Consider the following 24,744-nt stretch of genomic DNA (forward strand, 5'->3'; position numbering starts at 1 on the left):
GATATTAACTGTTTGATCTGTAAATATATGTGACTTGATTAGCAATGACTTCATCAGGTGGTTCGTTCTAGTAATCAGAAGATATTGACCTGGTTTGATGGAGTTTATGGTTAATCTGTATTTTGTTTGATATACATTACTTTTTCATATAACTTTGTTTTTTTACCCGACAGCTTGCGAGAGCTATGTAGAATTACCTACCCTACCAACTGGTACCATCTGCCATCTGTACAGCTCCTGTACTGGTATCACATGTTGTACAAACTTCCCCAGGCTAAGTACGAATATTAATACACAGCTGAAAATAGATCCCTGTAACAGAAAGATGACCATTCATATTGAGAAACTTGAGGTTGTCGTCAGTTTATTTGGATACACCTTTGGCCAGACTGAGCATGTCAAATTACATGGAGCTATTGGAATTGAGTGAGTATAGATGTTGCTATTTGCAGAATTTTGTAAACTTAATGAATGTGTTTATTAAGCAGAGGACGCTTACCCTACCGGTGCACCTGGTCCATGTTTTTAGTGGAGTACGAATTGCTCATTTGCTTTTGTTACTTTTTATGTATGATTTTAGTTACTTAATGATCTTTGTTGTGTATGTCTGTTTTCCATGTCTGGTCTTTGTCCCTGGATTACATTCTTTTGATTACTGCTATAACCTTGGTTCCCTTGAATACTCTTTCATCATAGTAGCTTATTACACCAACATTGCATCAATACAAATTTCTCTAAATTATACCCAAAAATTTCATTGATGAATCAATTGGTTTTTTTTCACTGGTCAAATTCATTTAATGGTTTTTATGGATCAGCAAATTCCCTTAGGCTTGAATTAACTTTTCAGGTCATTTGATGTTTAAATGATGTGTTATGACTTGTATAAGATGTAGATGTGTTAAAGATGTTATATACAGCCATTTCTCCCATTTTAAGCTGGGGATTAAAAATGCATGGGACTTTTTAACCACTGGGCAGTGATTAAATTTCTGTGAAAGATTTCTTATCACTTTACATCATTCAATTTTTTACAGATTTCATGGAAGAAACCGATTCTCCTTTAGCCCATACTTGATTTAAACTATTTCTCAACTCTCTATGGTAAAATTAAGATTTTAGTTTGCTCATTAAAGCTCACATGTTGAAATTTTTTACTTTACCATTTTGAGTGGAGAAATAATTTTGATCACTTATTCGTTTTATTACTGAAGGAGAATCTAATTAAATATTTTTTTAGCAAATCAATCAATATTTTAGCTTTAAGATCGTCGACTTGGAAGCAGAGAGGAAGTACATGGTTGACCTTGACATTAGTATTTGTTTGGAGACGAACAGTTCATGTGAGATTACGGTCCCTGTCTTAGCCAGTTCTCAACTACCTAAAGCTCAGTGCGAATGGAAGAATGAATTTGTAGATCCAGGTAAGGAAAAGATAGTCTAGTATTTTGAGTGTCTTAAGAATGTTTTTAGATTTCACTGTGCGTTTGGTAATTTTTTTGGTATTTTTACTGCTAATGATTACAGTATGACATGATATGATGGATGCCATAAAAGTAGTAATTTTCTTAGAATACATATAATGACCATATTCACAGATGGTTTTGAAAAAAATTAGTGTTTCAAAGTACAAAAATTAATCTTACAGGTTTGATTTTTCTTGCTTATTTTTTAATTGGTAAAATAGCAAAAATTCATACACAGCAAAAATTGATATGTTCACAGTAAGAAAGAATAAAAAGTACAATTGTGTAGAATGTAAACTGTAGACTGAATATAATTCATAATCATGGATAACAATAACAGTATTTCTTTTTGAACTCTTATACTCTTATTAGAAATTTTCCTGAAAAGTTGCATACATTATACAGTGAGATCTGTCTAAAACAAACCCTGAATAAACCATAAACCCGTCTTAATAAGATACTCTTTTGAAGACCCTTTGTATTTTTTTAAATGTAATTTAAACCTGGGTAAAACAAACAGTTGTCTAAACTGTAAATTTTCTGTAGTCCAAAAAGTTTGGTTTAGACAGCTTTCATTGTTGACTAATGCCTTTAAAACTTAAAATAAACGTTTTACAATTTAACCAAAAGCCTTTTTTTATGTATAAATGATTTTTTGTTGTGAGGTATTAGGGCATTCTGTTAATCTTGAAAGAAAGCTTTGGTTTTTAGTGTATTGGAGAAAAAGCAGGTAGGTTTTTGGAGCCAACTTTAGAATTTAACCACTGTGGAGGGATATTGATTTAATACTACATGTTTATGTGATGATTTTCAAATGCTTTGTTTCAGTTTAATTTTGTTTTTAGATGAACTTGTTTTATTCAATATTCTACAAATAAGTTTGGTTAACATATTCATATTTAAATATTAAATAAAAATTATTAAAAGTTTCCATTACTTTGACATGTTGGAAGAAAGTTAATTTTCATTTACCATTTTCAATATGAATATGTCAGTTTTTTAAAATCCTGTTTGTAGTTATATACAAATGTGTTTTGAACGTCTAACATTCATATGTACTAAATTTAGAACATGCAATTTAAAAAAAAATACAATTTGTTTTCTTTCAGGATTCTCCTTCAGTGGATTCTTGGCAGAGAAGGGAATAGGAACCAATCAGAACTTAGATACCAATCAGATGTCAGCCCTGATGGAGAGATTGGCCATTGGTGATTTCCTCAAAGATACACAATGTAGTGCTTCTGTTGCTCCATACTCTGGGGCAACCAATGGATGGACTAATGGTCAGATTTGTTTCGTAATTCATGTTTATTTAAATTGGATCTAATGTAAAGATACCTGAAATAAAAATGTTTGGAGTGACATCTGAAAATATGATACTGTGTACTTTGGTTACTTAAGGCTATTCCAAAAAAATTTTGTAGGGGTGGAATGTCACTAGTTTTACTAATACAACTTAATTAAACTGCCTGGTGTCATCCTGGTTTGCATACATTTAATTACCATACTAATTAAATAGTTAAATGATCAAAAAAAGACCTATAGTTTGTTTTAAATATGTACAATGAAATGCATAATATTTTTTTTTTTACCTGCAGAAAATATATGTTGGCATTCTGTTGAGTTTTTTTAGTATTGATTGTGTGTTTTATTTAATGTGTACATTTGTCTTTCATTTCTAATAATCCTATAAAAAATAAGTAAAACATTATTTTTTAATAAATATTTTAATAACAAAATCAACAACACAAGATAAGGAACAAGACAATTCATTTTCAGATAGCTTGAATCACAACAAATAAAATAAATAATTTGCATATACTAAGAATACATGTACAACATTTAAGACCCATTGCAGCATTAAAATAAATATAAAATCAGGTTAAATTATCAGAAATGACAAAGCATGAAATATATTACAATATTTGTATCGTTTAAAAGTTCACTAATTAAGATGCAGTAAGTGAGAAGCGGCATCTGCATAGTCTGTCACAGTCATAATCTGCTGCTGATATCTGTCTTTGAGTTGCTGTAGTTGTGTGTTGATGCGTCGGTAAACTGGTCTTTTGGGTGGACGAGCTCCTCCTGCTGAGTACTGGATCACTGTAATTTCTGTCATGGCCTGGGTAGTCTGTAGTAAGTCAATTATCTCGTAGATGTTTGGGTGAGCATGTCAGACTTTTTTCTTGATTTTGTTGTGCCAGCCCTCTAAATGGTTTGTAGTGCGAGGTCCTTCTGTCTGGTAGTGGTTCCATAAAAATCTGTTGTTCTCAACCCAGTGTTCGGTAACGTAGACGGTAAATGTAGTAGTATCGGGTATGTTGTCTGCATTGATGATGTCTTGTAGTGCGTTGAACCAGACGTTTTCTACTTCATGCTGGGGGATGAGTGGTAGTACTGCAGCCCGTCTTCAACAGACATTAATTAAGGATAAACTATAAAACTAACTTTACAGTTTTAATTTTTTTTATTTCATTAAGTTCATAATTTATTATGTAAATAATTGTATTTTTGTACTATAATCCCAATATTGACAACATGTACTAAAATAAAATATTAAATAATGAAATATTTCATTTAAAACATCATCAAGTTTATTTTGATATTCTCATAACAATATCTTAAGATTTTAAGTACAATTCTTCAGGTAAAATACAGGTGCAATTAAGGTGACCAATAAAGAACTGACCATAATGATTAAAACAACAATTTAATCTTTGTTTATTTAAACCTGTAATTAAATGTATGCAAACCAGGATTAAACCAACTGCCTTTTAAGGTTTTTTGGTTAATTAACAGATTGGAGATTTGTTACTTTATACCCCTCTTCAGCTCATTCTGGTAAATTTACTCTCAAAAATTTTTAGTATGCTTTGTTTTGTTTTCTACAAAATGAGCATATACATAATTGTAAGAGTGAATAAATCTGCATTCTAGAAGTCAATCTAAAACCATGTTGTTTTTCAGGGTGTGGACTCTCTATGGCAACTCTCCCCACTCTGTCCAGTGGAGTGGTCTGTAATGTCGCTAGTGACTGCAATACTGTCAAGTGCTGTCTTGAAGATACAAGGATTGGCAAAAACTTTGAACTGTTTGTCAAATTGGAGCCTTGTTTGTTTAGACTGAGTGTAGGAATTGACAAACTAACATTTAACACACTTACCTTTGATTATGAGTTTGGACAGTTATCTGAGGTCTGGTTGTTTGGATATGTTAGAATGGAGTAAGTATTGTAAAGTTGTTTATTTATATAGAAAGGAAATTGTCGTTGTTTAAAGTTGTAATGGGAAAACAAAACACCAAAAAATAGCATAATTATGAAATTATGGCCAAAAATATATGACACATATATCCATCTCCATTGCTTCAAATTGAAATCAAGAGAACCTAGATCATATATAATCAAGGTTAACAAAGGTCAAATGTGATCAAAGTTAACCATGGTCAAGTGTCATCAAGGTTAGCCAAGGTCAATGTAAAATCAAAGTTAACCAAGGTCAGTATGAAGTCAAGGATTATATTAAAAGGTCTAAGAAATAAAATTCATGTTCATGGATCAAGATTTAATTCAATCCCAAAGCCATGTTATTACTAAAATCATTAAAGGGGGTACATTGGGTATTCAGAATCAATTATTTTTTTTATTCACATGTATATCCATATTCTATTTAAAATATGTTTGTTACCTATTATCACAGGTTCATTGTTCGTGACCTTGAGATGGAAGAGGGTTACCTCTTTGACATGAAGGTACAAATTTGCAGAGAGGCTGATACACAAACTACTCCATGTGCTGTAGAAAATGAAATCTTCGACAAATTTATACTTCCCAAGCAAACATGTGACTGGAATTCTGACTTTGCAACCCCAGGGTTCTCTTTCACCAATTGGCTGACATCAAATGGAGTCACAAGAACTGAACCTTTGCTCTCTACAGTGACCTCTAAGTTGAACTCTGACACTGGCATTGCTGCATACCTACATGCACCTCCATGTAATAGAGATGGCAGTGCTTACATCCCAAGCATGAATGGTATTAAAAATGGTGAGTAATTTCCTGTACTGATCTGCTAGTTTTTAACTTCAACAGTATGGCATCAAAATGGATTGTATAGTCTTTTATCGTTTAACAAATTGTTTTTTTTTTATTTTTCATTTTCAGATTCCATTACTTTTTTTATTCACAAATTTGGCAAAATTAGAATTTTGTTCACTCTCTGTACAATAGAGTACTACAAATTTGAAGTACAGTGGGAGTTAATACCTGTACATTATATGAATGAACTTAGAAAATGTCGTCTTTTTCTCAGACTGTGGACTGTCTGTATCTATCCCACCATTACCAGCGGGAGTAGTCTGTACCATCAACAAAGACACGTGTACAGGACTGGACTGTTGTATTGGTGTACCGCTGACCAATAAAACCATGAACTTCTACATTAATGTAAACCACTGTTACAAGGATATCAGGGTTGGTGTAGAGACAATGTTCAGAGAGTACAAGTTACTGGACTACAGCTACAACACACCAGAAAAGTTTAATCTACGTGGAGTTGGAAGGATGGAGTGAGTTTTTTGCTCTTGTATATAAAAAGTGCCTGTGATACATCACATACATCTTTCAAACGTTTAAAACACTGTTTTTATCCTGATACAGTGACCCCAACCAAACTGGCATAAATTCTTGAACTATGTTTTGGTCTTCATTCACTTTTTCATTGCATCTGATTTTTTGTGTCAGAGTAAAGGGACTTTTTGACACACAAAAAAAGAGGGAATTAGGGTGTATTTTATGCTTTAGTTTTGTCATTAATAAAAAGATGTTTATTTTGCACCAATTTCAATTTTCAATATTGATATTAATTCATTTACTGATTCAAGATCAAAATTGTGAGGAATTTTAAAAAATGCATGTTGTAAATTTTAGATATAACATAGAGAATTTCATTGGTGGTGAAGCTTACTTGGTGGATTTGAAATTTGATTTTTGTCTTGAGTCATCAGCTCCATGTGAGTTCAGTGAGGTCATTATTGAGGATGTCAAGTTCCCCAAGAAGAAGTGCACATGGGATGATACTTACAGATCCAAAGGTTTGTTGATGTTAAAGTTGCATTTTGTTATTACCACTACCTTGTGATCTAACAGTGAAACTCTCACCTCAAGTTTAGTATGGTGTTCATATTTGCAAAGGTTTTGATTCCAAGCTTAGATAAATCAATTTGAGATAAATACTGTAATCTGATTGGTTAAAATAATTTTGTTATATCTCAATGGATAAAAAAAATATTGACACGCTCCTATTCAGTTAAATTTAGAGCTATTTTTCTCATGTTTAAAGATAAAAATATGTTTTAAAATTAATTTATAAGAATTGGCTATGATAAAAATTTTGTCTATTGAAAAATAACATAAATTTTCCATGTGCATATTGTTTATTGCACTTCGCTTCGTGCAATGAACAATATGCTCATGGAAAATTTGTTATTTTTCAATAGACAAAATTTTTTCATAGCCTATTCTTAAGAATACAGAGACAACTGAGAGGCAGTTTCTGTTTCTTTCTGCTAAGCTTAGAAGAGAAGGGTAATCAAGGGAACCAAGGTTATAGCGGTAATCAAAAGAATGTAATCCAGGGACAAAGACCAGACATGGAAAACAGACATACACAACAAAGAACATAAAGTAACTAAAATAATACATATAAAGTAACAAAAGTAAATGAGCAACTAAAAACTGGGAGCATGGACCAGGTGCACTGCTTTTCTAGAAACACCCGCCGAGTTGCTCATAAAAAGTCGTGTCTGGGGTAGACAAACGAGGAAAGGGGAAACTATGATATATGTTCTGATGACTAAGTTAGGTTTGGAATATAGTTTAGTAAGATTTACAAGACTAAAGGTCTGATATGAGGATTTTAAGAAATTATATACAAGTCACTGAACTCAAAAGGTCATAATTGGAGCCAAGGGTCAAAATATTTACTCAAGCAATCCTGTTCTTTATTCTTACCAAACTTATCTACTATGTTTAATATTTCTGCTATCCTATTTTATTATTACTTTACAGAAAAAAGACAACTCACGGTATTTACCTGTTTTCATAAAAAAAACTCATCAAGCAAAACAAGTGATGACCTTGTGCTCTTACTATTTCTTTAAGGTCAAAGATCAAGGAATTTTCTGAAAGATAAATTGATTAAACAAATTAATAGATGTGTTTTACATTGAAGGTGTTTTTCCATTATAGATTTCTCCAAAGAGCAGTGGAGTAGAGAACGAGGAATCACAGCAGCAGTCTATCCCTCATATTACATCTCAGAATTGTTACAGACTGTTGATCTAACAAACTACTTCAAAACGTCTCAGTGTAGTAGAACAGCAGCTCCATATGACTCTCCCACTGATGGATGGAAAAATGGTACAATCTAAAATAAAATTTAAAAGAACAGTTACACTTTTTTTGGCTGTGAGCAATGTAAAAAAAATCCTTAAATTTTTTTTTTTACAATAAACAGATATTAACAGAAATGCCTCCTTCCTACATATGTTTTCATGAAAAACGATTCACACAATGTTTTGGTTAGAAAAACAAAATTTCTAGCTGTGATAATTCTGTTTTTGCCTTCCAGTATAACTAATTGAGGTAGTTAAACTGGAAGGAAGTTCCAGATCATAACTGAAAAAATTGTGATTCTTGTTAGATTGTTATCCCCTACATGAAACTAAGAAATTTATTTGAGTGGCCTTTCAATAATATTTTATTTTTAGAATGTGCATCATCTAGTGTTGTTGTTGAGACCATACCCACCAATCCATTGACCTGTCATTTGAAGTCTGACTGTGCCAGTGTCAGCTGCTGTCTTGATGAAACTTTTATCGCCAAAACATTTGAAGTTGTCTTTGAGATAGATGACTGTGAAAAGAAATTGTTCATTGGTATTGAAAAATTACAGTTCCATGTACCTCTGAAAGATGTTGAATTTGGTATGTTTGGATTTATTTCTTTATTCCTAAAACTTTTTCTATATTGGAGATTAGGAGAGATTATAAATCAGGGGTATTGACAATCCCTAACCTGATTGCATCGTTGATATAAGGCTTTAAGATTAAAAGTGTATATTTCATCAGCTCTTTTACTTTATAAGTACCTGACTATAAAAGTCATGGACATCAGTTCATTTCAGCTGTTAAATCTATATTGGTTGGTTGTAACAATAAAGTGTCAAAATGATTAAGTGCAGAGCATTAATTAAAAGTGACAATCTTTTTATTGCAGATAAATGGAACGAATTCAGCTTGGTCAAAGTAATTAGGTTAAGGTGAGTCTTGTCTTTATGGGATAAACTATGGTGGATTGATTTCTTAGATGCTTAATTTCATGATGAGTTGTTCATTTTTAGTGAAGTTTTTTTGTTATTTAAGCATTAATTACAGAGATTTGAAAATGAAACTCTTCAGTAAAGGGAGCTTTATTTATGCTTTATTTGCCGAGGGGTATAAAGTGACAGGGTGTCTGTCTGTCTTTCCTTCCTTCCTTCCTTCCTTCCTTCCTTCTGATAACAGAGGGGGTACCCATCTTTCATTCATTACTCCTCGTATACCATTGAATGGAATTTTAGAAACTCTTCAATTTACAAGGAACGAACAATTACATGTTAATACCTTATATATATATTTGAACAGATACAACATCTTCAATCTAGAGAGCCAGGGAGAATACATGGTGTCTCTTGAGATATCATCATGCTGGGAGATGTATAGTGATTGTGCCTGGACACAGAAAGTTTTGGATCATGCAAGATTCAAGAAACAAACTTGCCCCTCTCAGATGCCATATAAGACTACAGGTATAAATTCTTAATGATACCATGCTCTATGACACAAACTTACCCCTATAACATGCTGCAATGGTATAATATTTGTTGGTGTTGTTAGTTTTTTAGAAGCATTTGCTGAATTTTTTTTAGATTCCATATAAATTGACATAAAAAAAAAACAGTTAGCCCCTACAGATTTGTGTATAAACTCTTTATCATTAACGTGTTCTGAAGATTATGAAATTGTTAGTTTACTTTCCCTGTACCCTATTTTGTCATAATTTATATATTCCCTCACTTTACTGTAAATAATGATATTATTTTATCTTGCCAGGTTTTTCAGTTGCCACATGGGCTACAGCTAACAGTATCGACAAGGACAATATGACCTCTATACAGGTAGACAGACTCCACGACGAGCTTGACACAGCATGGTACTTACTTGACTCCCAGTGTAGTGTCAACACAGCTCCATTTGTCAATGGGGACTGGAATAACAGTAAGTTGTTTCCATGATTCTTCATACATTTTAATTTGAGGTAATTTAAGCATATTCATTAACATGTTAGTCATTTTTTTTTAATCATAGAATTAGAATTCTGCTGATCTTTGTGGGTCTTATACCCATGGTGTCTTCATTAAGTTTAATTTGATAAGCAATTTTTTTTTTACATTCCAAACAATTGATAATGAAATTCTGTACATCATGACATGAATTTGTTCTTCATCATATTATAGATGTACTTACTATCTTTCAGTCACATTTCTGTATGCTGTGATGGTGCTTTAAAATTGCTTTAATTTAGACAGGTTTTCAATTCGCCAAGGTTCAAAATACATTTAAATTGATGTGAAGGGACTGTGAAAAGCATCTGTTTTTTTTTTATTATTCAGACTAGTTTCTCTATATATGGTATTTTCATGGTTTGCAAAATTGTGGTGTTTTACATTTAGGCATTGCTGGAGCACCTTTATACTTTCTGACGAAACTTTGCAAATTTTATCATTGTTTATGGGAATATGCTTTGACCTTACCATGAAATATATGAGACTTGGTACCCCACAAACATTATTCCTTCATAGTATGTGATCCATAAAATAATTAAGTAACCTTTAAATTACAGATAAACTCATTCAAAACAATTCATATCTTATATTTTTCCAGCATGTCAAATGAACATAAGCAGCTTACCAATCCTTCCATCTGGATCATCTTGTTACATCACTGACTCCTGCACTAATGTTCACTGTTGTGCTAAGGTTCCTGCTCTTCAGAAGTCATTTGACTTTTCTCTTTCACTCCATGGATGTGCTCAGTACTTACAAGTACAGCTAGAAGAATTCCAGCAGAAATTCATGTTTGGTGACCTGACTTTTGGACAAGAGGCATACTTGTGGATCAAGGGAGCTTTTAGACTGACGTATGTATTAATTATAAGTGCTTATAGGTTTAGTTGCTATACATACAGGAATGAATGTGTATCAGTTGTTGACATCATGCTTACGGATGTCTTCAAAAGCGACTACAAAATTCATAACAAAACATAATCTTGGTTTTCTCCAGGATTTGCTTCCTTTACTGAGTTCAACTTGTTCAGAATTCTGAAAGTTTCTAAAATTTATTGTCTGTCTGCTGAATAATATTAATCATTTGTCACCATCTATATTCTTTTTAACAGGTACACTATATATGACCTTGAGGATCAAGACTTATTCAGAGTGTCCCTGAAGTTTGAGGTTTGTTTAGAATCTGCTGGACCATGTGATTATACTCTGGATGTCATGGATAGTATTGAGTTGCCAAGGGCCGATTGTCTTCCAAAGTGGAGTTATGGATATATCAAACCAGGTAATAGTCAATAGAGACATACATGATTTTCTTCCACTTTTTCAAATCCAGATTTTTCCTTTACTGTATTTTTTTACCGTCTATTTACTTTCGAATTTGGCATTTTATGCTTTTTTGGTAGGTTTTGTAAAATGTAGAGAAGAAAGTGGAAACTTGGAACTTGTCAAGTCAAAGAGACAATAAACAAATTTATGAAAATAAATACAATCAGACATTATTGCATTCAAGTGGTCTAGAATTTTAGAAATTTTCTGCCAATGGGAAAGTTTGATATGAAAATTATCTCAACCAGAATAAAGATCAGCACTAAATTTACCTGCTAAAGGTGACCGGAAATTATAAAACTACAGCCATAGGTGAATCCAACTTGCCCAACTCCCAAACTCCGGCATCCCCTTGTACTTGAAAATTTGGTTTAATATAAAGTAAATCACTGGAACGCCTCCCTCTTACCCCTTTTTTTCAAAATTTGTTTGAATTGCCAGTGAGACCCTTGCATTTTGTTACTATTGAAATGCTGTAAAGGATTGTAGATTGTTAACATTGACCATATTTACCATTTTTATGAAATTATGCAGGTGTTCAACTACAATAATCCAAACATACATTTTTCATCATGATGTAACACGAATGTTTCCAAATTTACAAATTTAAATGAGTAATCAAGGGAACAAACGTTATAGCGGTAATCAAAAGAATGTGATCCAGGGACAAAGACTAGACATGGAAAACAGACATACACAACAAAGATCATAAAATCATACATACAAAATAACAAAAGCAAATGAGCAACTCGGACTCCACTAAAAACTGGGAGCATGGACCAGGTGCACAAACTCTCATTTTAATCTGAAGTACCAAAAGAATCATGATAAGAAATTGTAATAATTTCTGAATATATAATTACATTAAATATGTTTATATTTTATCACAGGATTCACTATAGAAAACTGGAAGACGAGCCGTGGACTTGCTGATGATGCTACATTAAACTCATGGCAAATAGCTAAATTATTAGAAGAAACAGAAGTAGCTCTGTACAAGAAATCACCAGGATGTGATAGGAATGCTGGGAAATTTTCTGGATCTGTGGATGGATGGGTTAACAGTAAGTGCCGTGCTCTTTTTCAAGGAGATTAATATACCTCTTTTACGTGAAATCACATTGTCGGTCTATCTGTATCTGTTAATAGACAGTGGTAAGCTCAACTTTTGTTTTGATGAAACTTTAAGCAAGTGTTTTGAAATACTTGACATTGTATCAAATAGTTTCTGTGACATTGTATCAAATAGTTTTTGTGACATTGTATCATAGTTTCTGTGACATTGTATCAAATAGTTCCTGTGACATTGTATCAAGTAGTTTCTGTGACATTGTATCAAATAGTTCCTGTGACATTGTATCAAATAGTTTCAGTCTGATGCTTTGAAGAGAGGTAATTTAACTGTACATGAAGCTGTGGTTCTTTACACCATTTCACAAAGGAATATTGTTTATGGAAGTAGCTAAGTAATTTGTTATAGGATTTTGTGTATTACTGTCCACCTTTTAGGTAATAAAATCTGACCTAAAAATTTCTGGCTTTCATTTCAGTATTTTAGTCATTAATAATTGACTTTGAAAAAGTTTGATAATGTGTTATTTGTTTCTTCACAGACTGCACACTGGGTATATCCCCTAATGTACTGGATGGCAATATTGTGTGTCACATTGGAGCTCTATGTACTGAAGTTGAATGCTGTGTTGGGGACTCAGAAACAGCCATGGACATAAGTTCTTTTCTTTCAATTAATCCATGTGACTTTACCATTATGGTGGGTGTAGAAGGATACCAGTTTACAGTCCCCCTGTCAGAGTTTGATTATAGTATGTATATTAGTTTTTCAGTAGGTATAAAATAAACAAGAAATGAGCTGTCATAACAATAGGAAATTGACTTTTTTTGTCGTAGTTACGTCTTTGGATGTTCAAAACCAAAAATTAGCAACATGCTAGAATTTAATGGAGCTATATTGACAAAAATTTTACAATTGCAATAATCACAAAGTTTTTGTTATCAAATTGATTTAATAAATCAAGTTTCATGTTTACACTAAATTATACATGACCGTTGTTTTGTCAAAAAGAACAAAATGTTAAAATTGAATTGAACAACATATTCACCAACAAGATCTTAACAAGACATGTTCAGCAGTGGCAAGGTGTGAAGGTTTGACTAGTCCAGGAAACTTATCTTGTTGATGTTATATTTATCAATGATTCAGCTCAATTTTCTATGAGCTTTTCTTTCAATGGCAGCATTATTTTTCTTTTCCTTCAGCCCGTAGTTACGAGTTGGATCTTGGTGGTATATACCACATTAGCTTTACCTTGGCTAATCTCATGTACAGCCGGGCCTATATCGTAAACATGACTGTCAGTGTATGTTGGAACAGTGGCCAGAACTGTGACTTTACATCTAAAGTGTTTGAGAACACACTTCTACCTAAAATTGAATGTCAAACACAATTGGACTTTGCTCAACCAGGTAACATTACTAATATATCAAAATTATGACTAGGTTTAGGAAGACTATTTTTGGGATTTGTCTTATATTTTGTTGCAGTTACTTTATATTTGGCAAGTGCATGTCTTTCGAATTCTTTTTGAGATGAATTGTAAAAATTATTACTTCTTGATTGCATGTTTTCTCAACCAAATATTGTTTCCAAGTCTAACATATGTTTAAATAATCTGATGACTCTATCAAACCTCAATTGTTGATATTTAAAAGATGTACTTGTCCTTTTAACCTGGTATGAATTTTTCAATTGCACTAATCAAAATATACCACTAATTGCTTTCTGTTGAGTGCGAGTTAAACTTAAATTTCAATTTTAAGGGTTTGATTTGCCAACCTGGTTCACTGCTACTGGACATGTGGATGCTGCTCCTCTCACAGGAGATGCCTTGGATGACCTTGAAGAAGTCCTTGACCTTGTCAGGTTCATTGAAGCAGATGACTGCATGCAGGCCAATATAACAGCTAATGGCTGGAATGATGGTAAGAATTAAAAACAAAATGAATTATTTACCAACCAATAGGGTCTTTAAAGAAAATATACTTGTATCAGATTATTAGGAAGAAAAATATTTGGGCATTAATGCAAACTTTATCATTTTTTTATTTTTATAGATAAAAGGAGATTATTAAGTGAGTTTAAAGTGACTCAATTTCGATATTACAGTCAAAAACCCTGCATGATATTCAAACTTTTCGCAAAGGGATGCAAAAGGAGGTAATTCACTGAATTTGTAAGTTTGAAAGTGACATATTTATGATATTTTTATTATTATATAGAGTGCTCAGAAGGCCCAGTCACCCTCCCTGATATTACAAACAAAGTGGAGTGTACTCTGCAGTCTTCCTGTTTGGCTATGGACTGTTGTATTGAATCCCCAAGACTTGGTAGAAAGTTCCATACCATAGTGGATGTAGACCCTTGTTATGGTCGACTGAAGGTTCAAATTGAGAATATGAAGTTCAATGTTGGACTCTTGGAGAAGGCATATGGTATTTTTTATTTGATTGTAAACTTCTATTTATTAAATACTGACTATTGACTCCTGTTGAGTTGAAAGTGAATGTAAAAATATCTGTTTTGTCACTCAAATGATTTGCACAAAAAATATCACTTGTTTCATTGACTTCATGACCACATTAGGATTACCAAATTAATGAGCTGATGTTTAGTTGTAATAATGTGATAATGGTTTTTTTTTTTTACATTTTCAGGAGATCTATGGCAAGTTTGGCTGAAGGGAGTTGTAAGAATGGAGTAAGTATAATCTGAACTTTCTCTCCCCCATGAAAAAAATCTATGAAAGGTCTTCTTCTGTTTATATGAGTTACAATGAATTAGGAATTTACCAGTTCCTACTAAATACTTGAATACCAAAGGTTATAGATTTAAATCAGGATTCAAACAAAAAATTTTCTCTCTAAAATAAGTATCATTAATATATAATACATATGAACCTGTCCAAACTGAACCCTGAATAAATCTGACACCTGCCAAAAGCAGGCATTTTCTGTCCTTTCACACCAGTTTCAGTGGGCTCTGAACCTATTAAACTTGAACAAGTCATCAGTTTGAAAGAGTAATCAAGGGAACCAAGGTTATAGCGGTAATCAAAAGAATGTAATCCAGGGACAAAGACCAGACATGGAAAACAGACATACACAACAAAGAACATAAAGTAAATAAAATCATACATACAAAGTAACAAAAGTAAAAACTCTGACTCCACTAAAAACTGGGAGCATGGACCAGGTGCACTGGTTGGGTAAGCGTCCTCTGCTTTTCTAGAAGTGTTATGTTTTAGACAGTTTTTATTGTAGAAGAAAGTACCATTCATACCATTGTAAAATGTTTTGATATTTATCATATTATTTTTTAACTAGCTTTACAGTAGAAAATCTTCAGAGTGAGAATGTGTTGCTGTTGAATTTGAACATGAGTGTGTGTTTCCAGTCTTCTGGTCCATGTGAAGTTGGACCAGTGGCTGTTTTTGACAATACCCTGCTACCTAAGGGAATGTGTGAATTTATCAGGGATTTCCCAGATCCAGGTATGTAAACTCAATTTTCTGTTTGAAAAATGTCATATAATTTGGAAAGAGTTATTTTCTTTTAATCAATTTACTTGTTGTTATTTTCTTACCACTTTTATTTTTGCTTCTTTTGCATCTTTTTGCATTCTTCATACCAAGAAAGACTTTAAGGATCAATATTTATTTAAAAACTATGATCAGTGTTCACAAAAAATAATGAAGTGGCTTTGTTTTTGTGTGTTATTATTATTGATTTTATTGCTTTAGTAATAAACAATACTTTCATCATCAATCTCTTCCATAGACCTATGACCAGTTCCTTCATATCTGTCTGCCTGTTAACTGACTGTGCTATACAGTGTGTCACAAGGCATGAGTACTACTAATTACAAATCTGCATGGCTGTTTAAGTTGTACTTTACTAATTTGCATAAATACTTAGTTTGGCAGAGATGTAAAGCTTTGAAATAGTGAATATACCCTCTTCACAGGAGATTGTTCCATCATTACTAACTTTATTTGTACATTTTCAGCTTTCTCTTTGACTGCATTAAAGGCAACCTATGGAATAACAAGTATCAGTCTTCCATCATTCTTTGTATCTGAGGCCCTCAACACTGTAGCAGTATCTCAGTATCTTATGTCAACTGCTTGCAATCGGTTGACATCTCCATTCGGTAACACATTTGATGGCTGGGTCAAAGGTGAGTCTATTAATATCACTAATGCAACTTTGTCATGAAACTTTTACTTTTATACTGATCTTTTTGGATTTGAATGGATTGGATTAAACAATCAGTTTAGTACTTTTGATAAGACAATTTGCTTCAATCTGACTCTTAGCTATATGGTTTATGGGGTTAAGGATACATTGTAAATCATAATATATGATACTTTTTTCTAGTGTGACCATTTTAGGATGAGGTATCCATGGGATATAGAGATTATTGTTTAATGCATTCTGAAACTGTAATGCCTTTTCACTGAATTTCAGGATGAAAAAAGAACAGATATGGTGAAATGTAACAAATACACCAAATAACTAAAATTTTAAATAGTAAATACTTTCGGAGATCACCAAAAGGTCTTTAACAAGTGTAAAGTAAGCTCTGAAAGGTACCAAGAACAAAAAATTGAGAGTCCTTTTTCTTTCTTTTCCAGGATGCACTGCCCAAACTATAACTGGTGAATACCTCAGTGGTACCGAGACCACCTGCTACACATTACCAGATTGTACTGGTTTCCTGTGCTGTTCTGATACTGCTGACATCAGTCGCTCCTTCCAGTTCAAGTTGTCTGTTGATGCCTGTAAATACAAGCTGACTATTGGCGTTGAAGATTTAGAATATGAGCAGAATCTTCTGACCTATAAGTTTGGTATGTGTGCTTGAAATATATTTTAAGCAAAACTTTTCATAAGAATAAAGTTGAATTTATAAAATCGGTAATATACATGTTCAATATCATTAAATGAACAATACATTTTCACTGATTACCCATACAAATATTGACCTGTCTAAAGAACTATACATATTTATTTTGTTTTTACTCATGTTATGGCTATATGCATGTATGAATGTACAAGTATGAAATAATTCTCATTGTACACAGATTTGTCATTATTTTACCGTATCAAGACCATTTATGCCAAATCATTTGACCCTTAATTATTGAGATAGAGAAATTGTAATAAATGGTGATATGTTGATATATCCTATACATATTTTATTCAGGTACACAAGATAAATTCTACATCAATGGAATGTTTAAGATAGAGTAAGTATAAAATTTTACTTCAATTTTACATTTTTTGTCCCCCAAGATGCGTCGTGAAGGGACATGGAAATGGCAGGTGTCCGTCCAAGTTTTCTGCACTTTTTTTGTAATGCTCCTATCAAATAAGTTTGTTTTTGGTATATAGCCTTATTATGAAGAGTTACAGACTGAGTTGAACTTTGGTTACGGTTGAATGATTTTTACTTAAGTTATGGCCCTTGGACTTAGAAAATTTTAGTAAATTATCCACTTTTTTTAGGCATACCCTATGTTTATGTACATTAAAGATGGCAATTTTTTTGGTATCTCTAGCAGTAAAATCGGATACTATAACATATCTTGACAAAGCACAGTTCTACATTTAGTATTTTATCCTTTTCCAGTTACATGATAACAAACCTACCGATCGATGGCTCATTCCTCATCACTGCCTCCCTGAGTGTTTGCCTTGAAGCCAATGCTGACTGTGCTGTCGTCAGAACTGTTGCCAATAACATGAAGATAGACAAACCAGTCTGCTCATCTACAGGAGAGTTTGCCATCCCAGGATTCTCTCTTACATCATGGAAGAACCTTAAAGGTCTGATGCCTTCAGATCCGTTACCAGACTTTGGTAAATCGCTGTTGATGAATGACCTAAAAATAGCCAAGTATATGGAGGATCCACAATGTACTATATCCTCCTCTGGATGGCAAGCTGGTGGTAAGGATTAGATATAACGTGCTGGGTTAGAATATGGGGCATATATCAAAAGACGTTGGTCATGATATACTTATATTTTAAGCTTCACTGAATTCATAGTTAGCATATTTATTTTACATACTGTGTTCTCATACAAGTCATCATATTTTTGAAAGTCGCAGTACTCAAGGATTCATTCAGAAATTGTGATAAAACGCCAGCATCTGTATTTGAAGTAGGTTTGTTACACAGAAATCATTTTACATTTCAGAAAGATTACGCTAATAAAACTTATCATATCCCTACTTCCTTGTATTTTCTAGGTTGCCCTCTAAGCATTGAACTTTCTGATCTCCATGACAACATGACATGCCAGATCACAGACAGTTGTACTGGTGTCAAGTGTTGTGTGTATACCAAAGAACTGGACCGTAATTTTGACATCAATGTCATTCTTGACCCATGTGACCAGAGTTTGTCACTGAGTATTGATCATCTTGTCAATAATGTCAGCCTGTATGATCTAGGATTTGGTGAGTATTGTACAAAAATAACAACAAAAAGACATTTCATCATTCACAGGCAAAATATACTAGTACGATTCTCATTATTTTCACATGACTTTTGTTTGAATCAAGCATTTGAATTTTGTGACAGACTTTTTGTGAAATTTATGTGAATCAAGGCTTTACATGAACTTCACATGAAGATTTCACTTAAGAATCATGTGAAGTGAATTTCATGTGAACAATATTTGCCTGTGACTTTGATCCATTAATGTTTGTATATGCTAAAGAAATAGAAATATATAACCTGATTCCAATAAAGTACAATTATTATACAGACACTTTATCTACAAAAATGCTGACACTTTGAATGTGATATGTTACCTCTAGTTTATAATAATTTCTATGTTCAAAGTTCAAATATTAAAATCATTATGTTTAAGAAAAGTTTAAAATTTGAAATATGCAGTTCATTTGTGTAAAAAGAACCCAAACTTTACTTTATTTCTTCAAACTATATCCCAGGTACCCTGAACAAGTTCTACATGGAGAATGTTGTCAGAGTGGAGTAAGTCCGTTTACATTTCTTACAATATTTTTTTACCCAGGGGTAGATATTTCATAGGGGTTAAAAAATAATATGACATCAGAGAAAATATGTAGCAAAGTATAAGAAAAGCACAAACAAAATATAGAAACCAAAACAAAAAAAAAGCAGACTTACAGAAGTCTCAGAGTACAGAAAAAGATAAGCAAACCAGACCATGTAAATGCTGTGAGCATTATCTGCTTTTCTCCAAACACCAACTCGATTATGGCTGCCATAGGATGTAAAGCCATAAGCAATCAATCAACCAAATGCTGAGTTGTTAATAGAAGAAAACTAATGGAATTCTGTGAGAATCTGTTTATTCATGGTTATGAATTTCCAGGATTTGTTTTTAAAAAAATCATAAGTTTTAGGTTGTTTGATTTCATTAATTTTAATACTAAGAGTAACAAAGATTTCAATAAAAACTTTACATTTTGTTGGGGAAAAAAATTGTTGTTTGACCGAACTATGAAAAATAAAAAGTAGTATTACCCCACAAACATTTAATAGTTCTTAAACAGTATTTCTGATTTTCACGATTAACTTTTGCCTTCCATTTTAATCCACATTTTCTTATGACATCAATCGTTCTATACACACATGTAATTTTCTCTCCCACAGTTATGTAGTGTATGATCTGATCAGTGACTTTAAATACTTGGTTGATGTGAATATTAGTGTCTGTTACGAGTCTGCTGCACCCTGTGAGCTTGAGACTATGGTCTTCCATAGTACCGTTTTACACAAAAAACCGTGTGAATGGAAAACAGGCTTCAGAGATCCAGGTATTTATTTCCTATTTAACCGTGTCCCACCCTTCACCAAACAAAGATTGAGAAAATTCAATGTTTTTTTCTTTTTTTTTTTTTCTTTTGTTTTTTGGGGCCATTTCACCCAAATGGAACTTGATGAACTTGTGAAGTTTTGCGTAATTTTTTGGGGGTGAGGATGAAGCAGTACAAATATAGCTTGATTATGGAATTAACCTTTTTGTTGTAGGTTTCTCTCAAGCAACCTGGAGGACATCAATGAACATATCATCCAATGCCCAGCTGTTCCCTGTTGACATTGCCCAGCTGAAGGAGGCTCTCTTTGTTGGCCCATTCGAGCTGGATACTGCCTGTCAACCTTACAACGCTCCATATTCTGGGGCCATAAGTGGATGGAAAGATGGTTTGTATTATGAATATTTTGGTTAGTTTGGGACTGAGTCATTTTTGTTTTTGATAGTTCCACTAAGCTTGACAGAGTTAAAATGCTTGATCTATTTAAGTGGCAGTCTTTGTAAGAATCATGCAAAATCTGAAAAATGTGATACACCCCAAAAAAGGCTACATATTTTTATTTTTGTAATTCAGTTGTTTTATGGGTCTATACTATGAAATGTGTAATTATTTATTCAAATCTGCCTGCGCTTAGGAGATAATCGCACTGAAAATCCAGTAGATTCTATTGTATTTGAGTGCGATTTACAGAGTTATCTCCCTTAATTTTGAGATCTACAGTGCATTCTATATAATTTTTATCTCCTAAGAGCATGGGTTATATGAAAATCCACATGTTAATTTCTGTTTACTATGACATTTCAAACAGAATATCAAAAATAAAAATATGTAGGCTTTTTACCCATGAATCACATTTTGCATGATCCTTAGCTGGAGTGCTACTTAAAATGTAAATAATAGCAGAAAAAAATGTATATTAGGTTTCTTTAAAAAAGTTATTGGCTGGAAATAGTTCATTTAAAATTATAACATAACTGTATCATGTTGTTTAGTAAGAAAAGAGTGGTTGGAAAAACAAGCTTTATCCGGCATGGAAATCTATGATAGATCCAACATACAAGAAAACGAACAATTCTCATCTGTTTCATTAAATGAACAAAGTAGATTTCACTTTTTATGACAATCTGCTTGTATAATACATGTAGGAAGGTTAGGGGTCAATTGTGTTTTGAAATTAAGTACCTTTTTTTGACTGTCAGTTAAGTTTCATTATCCTATGCAGTAAATGTATTCATTTTTGCAGTGGACAGAAAAATGCAAATAGTGGTCCCCCACAAAATTTATTATTAACACTATAACAATTTTTTTAAAATGCAAAATATTGGTACCTGCAAATATGTTCACTTGACAGAATTCACGAAAAATTACTACGTTTACAGTGCCTTTATAGCCAACCATAAGGGAATGTCAGTTCCATATAGAGCATATGTTTATTCACTTCCAGTCCAAACCTAAGCTAAAATTAGATATAGATATTTTACTTTAACCACTGAAAATTTTATTTATGCAGATTGTTCAGTATCATCGGACCTTGAGTCGTTACCAAGCACTCTGATGAGGTGTTATATCTCCTCTGACTGTAAATCTGTACAGTGTTGTCATGAGGTAAATCTACTTGCTACTCCTATGGAGACAGAGCTGACCATGGATCCATGTAACTTTGAACTGAAAGTCAGAATAGAAAAACTGGAATTCAAAGTACCATTCTATGAATTTGACTGGGGTGAGTTGAGTTGTTCTAAGACTGTAATTGAATATAAATGAAACCTTTGTGATCCATGTTTAGAACTATAATCTGAAACTGAAGAAAAATGACATAGGAACCACTTTTGATAACTGAAATAAGATGTTTTATTGCTGTCAAGTACTTAATGGTTCTTTATTTTAAAGGTATTTGACAAAAAATGTTTTTCAAGTAAATTGCACTGGTTGTAATTACAGAAAAAAAAGGAATTTGGTTCTTTTCTTTGGAGTGCAATCACCATGTTAACAAACATGGTCTTTTTGAAACTTAATCATATACATTTATATTCTGAATATATGGATGCAAGCTTGTTAACTTAAGTGATACTTTACAATTGATTCTGTTTATAGGTGTTAAGAAGAGCATTGATTTGTTTGGAATACTTCAAATGGAGTAAGTAGAAGTTACAGGTTAAGTATAGTTTGTGCAGTGTTGCCTCCTACCCTTACCCTTGTCCATAAAATAAGCTTTTTGCTACAAAAAATGCACCTTGCTTTTTTTTTTTTTTACAGTTTGTACCCTTTGGTCTTCCCTACCTTGTTTTGTACAGTTTGTACCCTTTGGTCTTCCCTACTTTGTTTTTTTTCAGTTTGTACTCTTTGGTTTTCCCTACCTTGTTTTGTACAGTTTGTACCCTTTGGTTTTCCCTACCTTGTTTTGTACAGTTTGTACCCTTTTGGTTTTCCCTACCTTGTTTTGTGCAGTTTGTACCCTTTGGTTTTCCCTACCTTGTTTTGTACAGTTTGTACCCTTTGGTCTTCCCTCCTTTGTTTTGTCCCTTCTTAGTACCTTCTGTATTGCTCCCTCATTTCTTCTGACTTTTGTGACTGGTATTTAGACAGAACCATTCTTAAAAGTATGAACATCCCAAAATTAAAAAAAAATGTTCTCTTCTTCACAGTTTCTAATCCAATTGTTTTATTGAAGTCTTTGATACTTATGCAAATACTTTTTCTGTGGTTTTTAGCAGATGAACCTAGGATATCAAATTTACACATGTTTTACCTTTCCATCATATTTTTTTTTGTTTCCAATGGTATCTCACAAATGACATTAACAAATAATGACTTGATAATTAATTTCAGCTTCATTGCCGAGAACCTGTATCTATCTAAAGAATTCCTGGTTTCCATGAATTTGACGTTGAGCTATGAAGCAGCAGGACCAGTCCATTCTAAAACGGTTGTCATGGATAAGGTTCTGTTACCAAAGAAATCATGTGATTGGAGTTCTGACTTCCATGTTACAAGTGAGTTAAATAAATACATAAAAAAGTTTTTTTCAGTCAGCATGGTTAAGAAGCAATATATAAAGTGAGTTATTGGTTCTTGAAATTGTGGTTATATTTATTAAATTTAGGGATTATTGTATGTATTTATTATCAAATTTGTCCTTCTAGTCCATATTGTGACTAATTTTGTTGGTTCAGTACTTGTTAAAATTCCATATTGTTAGCTTTATTTTTGCAATTATATATATTTCCCTCTTGCACATTTGGAAAAAATAAAAGAGTTGTGTTAGTTATTCAAGCCCTTCCATTTCTGACCCACATATTTACAATGATTTGACCATTGCTAATCCTAATATCCATGGACTTTATTTTTGTGTATCTTAAACATTTGTTTATTCAAAGGTTTCTCATACAACACCTGGGCCATACAGAGGAGCCACTCTCCTAGTGTAGCTCTGACTGAGCCCCTCCTGCTACAGTTTATGGAAGACACCAATCTGGCACCATTTATGAAGGATGTTATGTGTAATCAGACAGGTAGTCCATACAATGGTGAATCTTGGACACAAGGTATGACTTGCTTGACTTATTTCACTTTGTCCCATGGGGACATAGGGTGACCACAGCTTCTCTGCACTTCTTCCTGTCTTTTGCCAACATCTTTACTTCTCCTCAGAGGTCTCCCCAATCCTCAGAACTCAGATGTTTTCCAGGTGTTTTTTTGGTCGCCCCCTCTTTCTGTGGACATAAGGTATGGCAGTGATTAAATTTCTCAGAAGAGTGCATGTAGTTTACTTTAAAATTTGCCACAATTTTTTTTTCAACTAATTGCTTACTTGAGGCCTATCTCCTTTAATGGTTAAAAAAAGAAAATTGCTCAGAAAATTAAGATCTAGTTTGATTGTTTACATATTTCTGCTTTATGCTCTTGACATGTATTCAAAACTAGTACATTTTTAGCTTACCTGGCCTGAAGGCTTTACTGCCCTTGAAAGTAAAATGAAATAGTCATTCTTTGCATATTTTTTCTTACATTTTAAGAACCACAGCTGATAGGGAAAAGGTTTCAATTACTGGAATATTCTTTTATTCCTGCATAATCACTACTACACTAACTCTAAGAAAGATATTCTATTTTTCCATTTCAGATTGTGCTGCAAACATCAGCTTACCCTCCCTGGACAGCAAAGTGAACTGCCACATTACTAACATGTGTTCTGGGGTGCAGTGTTGTATTCAGAATGATATCATGCAGCGTACTCTGGAGTTCTCCCTTGAACTGGATCCCTGTGAGAAGGCTCTCAGTATCAGTATAGAAAACACTCGCTACAACAGGACTTTGGATAGTACCTTTGTATATGGTAAGTTCTTTGTTGTTTTTATACATTTCTGTTTCTCTTTTTTTTTTTGGTCAAGTTTAATTGTGAATTGTAATATGTGCTGTTTTTTTTTTTGGAAATTTTAAAACTTTGTGCAATATATTTCAATATCCTCTTTGCTTATGGGAAGTAAAACTTATTTTTCAGGTGATGACCACTACTACAACTTACAGGGAATTGTTCGTATCAGGTAAGGTATTTTGTAATTTTGTATTTTTGAAATTGATGATTTTCAAATATTTTTGCAAGTATTTTGAGCTCATGTTAAGCAGAAAGTTACCTTATTGTTAGAACTATTAAAATGTGCATATTAGCAGGTACTT

General features: G+C 32.9%; 1 protein-coding gene across 2 annotated transcripts in view; it reads left to right on the forward strand.

Annotated features, from left to right (window-relative positions):
* Positions 1-24,744, forward strand: part of LOC148600973 (uncharacterized) — a 169,015-nt gene that overhangs the window by 75,853 nt on the left and 68,418 nt on the right. For both annotated transcript variants that reach the window (XM_088555206.1, XM_088555207.1), the window contains 35 exons: positions 174-426; positions 1,261-1,424; positions 2,576-2,749; positions 4,434-4,689; positions 5,165-5,511; positions 5,777-6,032; positions 6,394-6,557; positions 7,714-7,884; positions 8,235-8,450; positions 8,743-8,785; positions 9,150-9,313; positions 9,618-9,782; positions 10,449-10,704; positions 10,963-11,132; positions 12,067-12,240; positions 12,790-12,999; positions 13,454-13,660; positions 14,015-14,176; positions 14,474-14,686; positions 14,909-14,951; positions 15,578-15,744; positions 16,260-16,430; positions 16,888-17,103; positions 17,460-17,502; positions 17,886-18,205; positions 18,508-18,717; positions 19,216-19,258; positions 19,904-20,067; positions 20,282-20,455; positions 21,578-21,790; positions 22,162-22,204; positions 22,897-23,060; positions 23,445-23,612; positions 24,191-24,403; positions 24,569-24,611. In XM_088555206.1, the coding sequence (XP_088411332.1) occupies positions 174-426; positions 1,261-1,424; positions 2,576-2,749; positions 4,434-4,689; positions 5,165-5,511; positions 5,777-6,032; positions 6,394-6,557; positions 7,714-7,884; positions 8,235-8,450; positions 8,743-8,785; positions 9,150-9,313; positions 9,618-9,782; positions 10,449-10,704; positions 10,963-11,132; positions 12,067-12,240; positions 12,790-12,999; positions 13,454-13,660; positions 14,015-14,176; positions 14,474-14,686; positions 14,909-14,951; positions 15,578-15,744; positions 16,260-16,430; positions 16,888-17,103; positions 17,460-17,502; positions 17,886-18,205; positions 18,508-18,717; positions 19,216-19,258; positions 19,904-20,067; positions 20,282-20,455; positions 21,578-21,790; positions 22,162-22,204; positions 22,897-23,060; positions 23,445-23,612; positions 24,191-24,403; positions 24,569-24,611 (6,160 nt within the window). The remainder of the gene's footprint in view (positions 1-173; positions 427-1,260; positions 1,425-2,575; positions 2,750-4,433; positions 4,690-5,164; positions 5,512-5,776; positions 6,033-6,393; positions 6,558-7,713; positions 7,885-8,234; positions 8,451-8,742; positions 8,786-9,149; positions 9,314-9,617; positions 9,783-10,448; positions 10,705-10,962; positions 11,133-12,066; positions 12,241-12,789; positions 13,000-13,453; positions 13,661-14,014; positions 14,177-14,473; positions 14,687-14,908; positions 14,952-15,577; positions 15,745-16,259; positions 16,431-16,887; positions 17,104-17,459; positions 17,503-17,885; positions 18,206-18,507; positions 18,718-19,215; positions 19,259-19,903; positions 20,068-20,281; positions 20,456-21,577; positions 21,791-22,161; positions 22,205-22,896; positions 23,061-23,444; positions 23,613-24,190; positions 24,404-24,568; positions 24,612-24,744) is intronic.

The sequence above is a fragment of the Perna viridis genome, chromosome 12, assembly GCF_037379345.1.
Source record: "Perna viridis isolate PV_CMFRI_1.1 ecotype Kerala chromosome 12, ASM3737934v1, whole genome shotgun sequence".
NCBI classification, from domain to species: domain Eukaryota; kingdom Metazoa; phylum Mollusca; class Bivalvia; order Mytilida; family Mytilidae; genus Perna; species Perna viridis.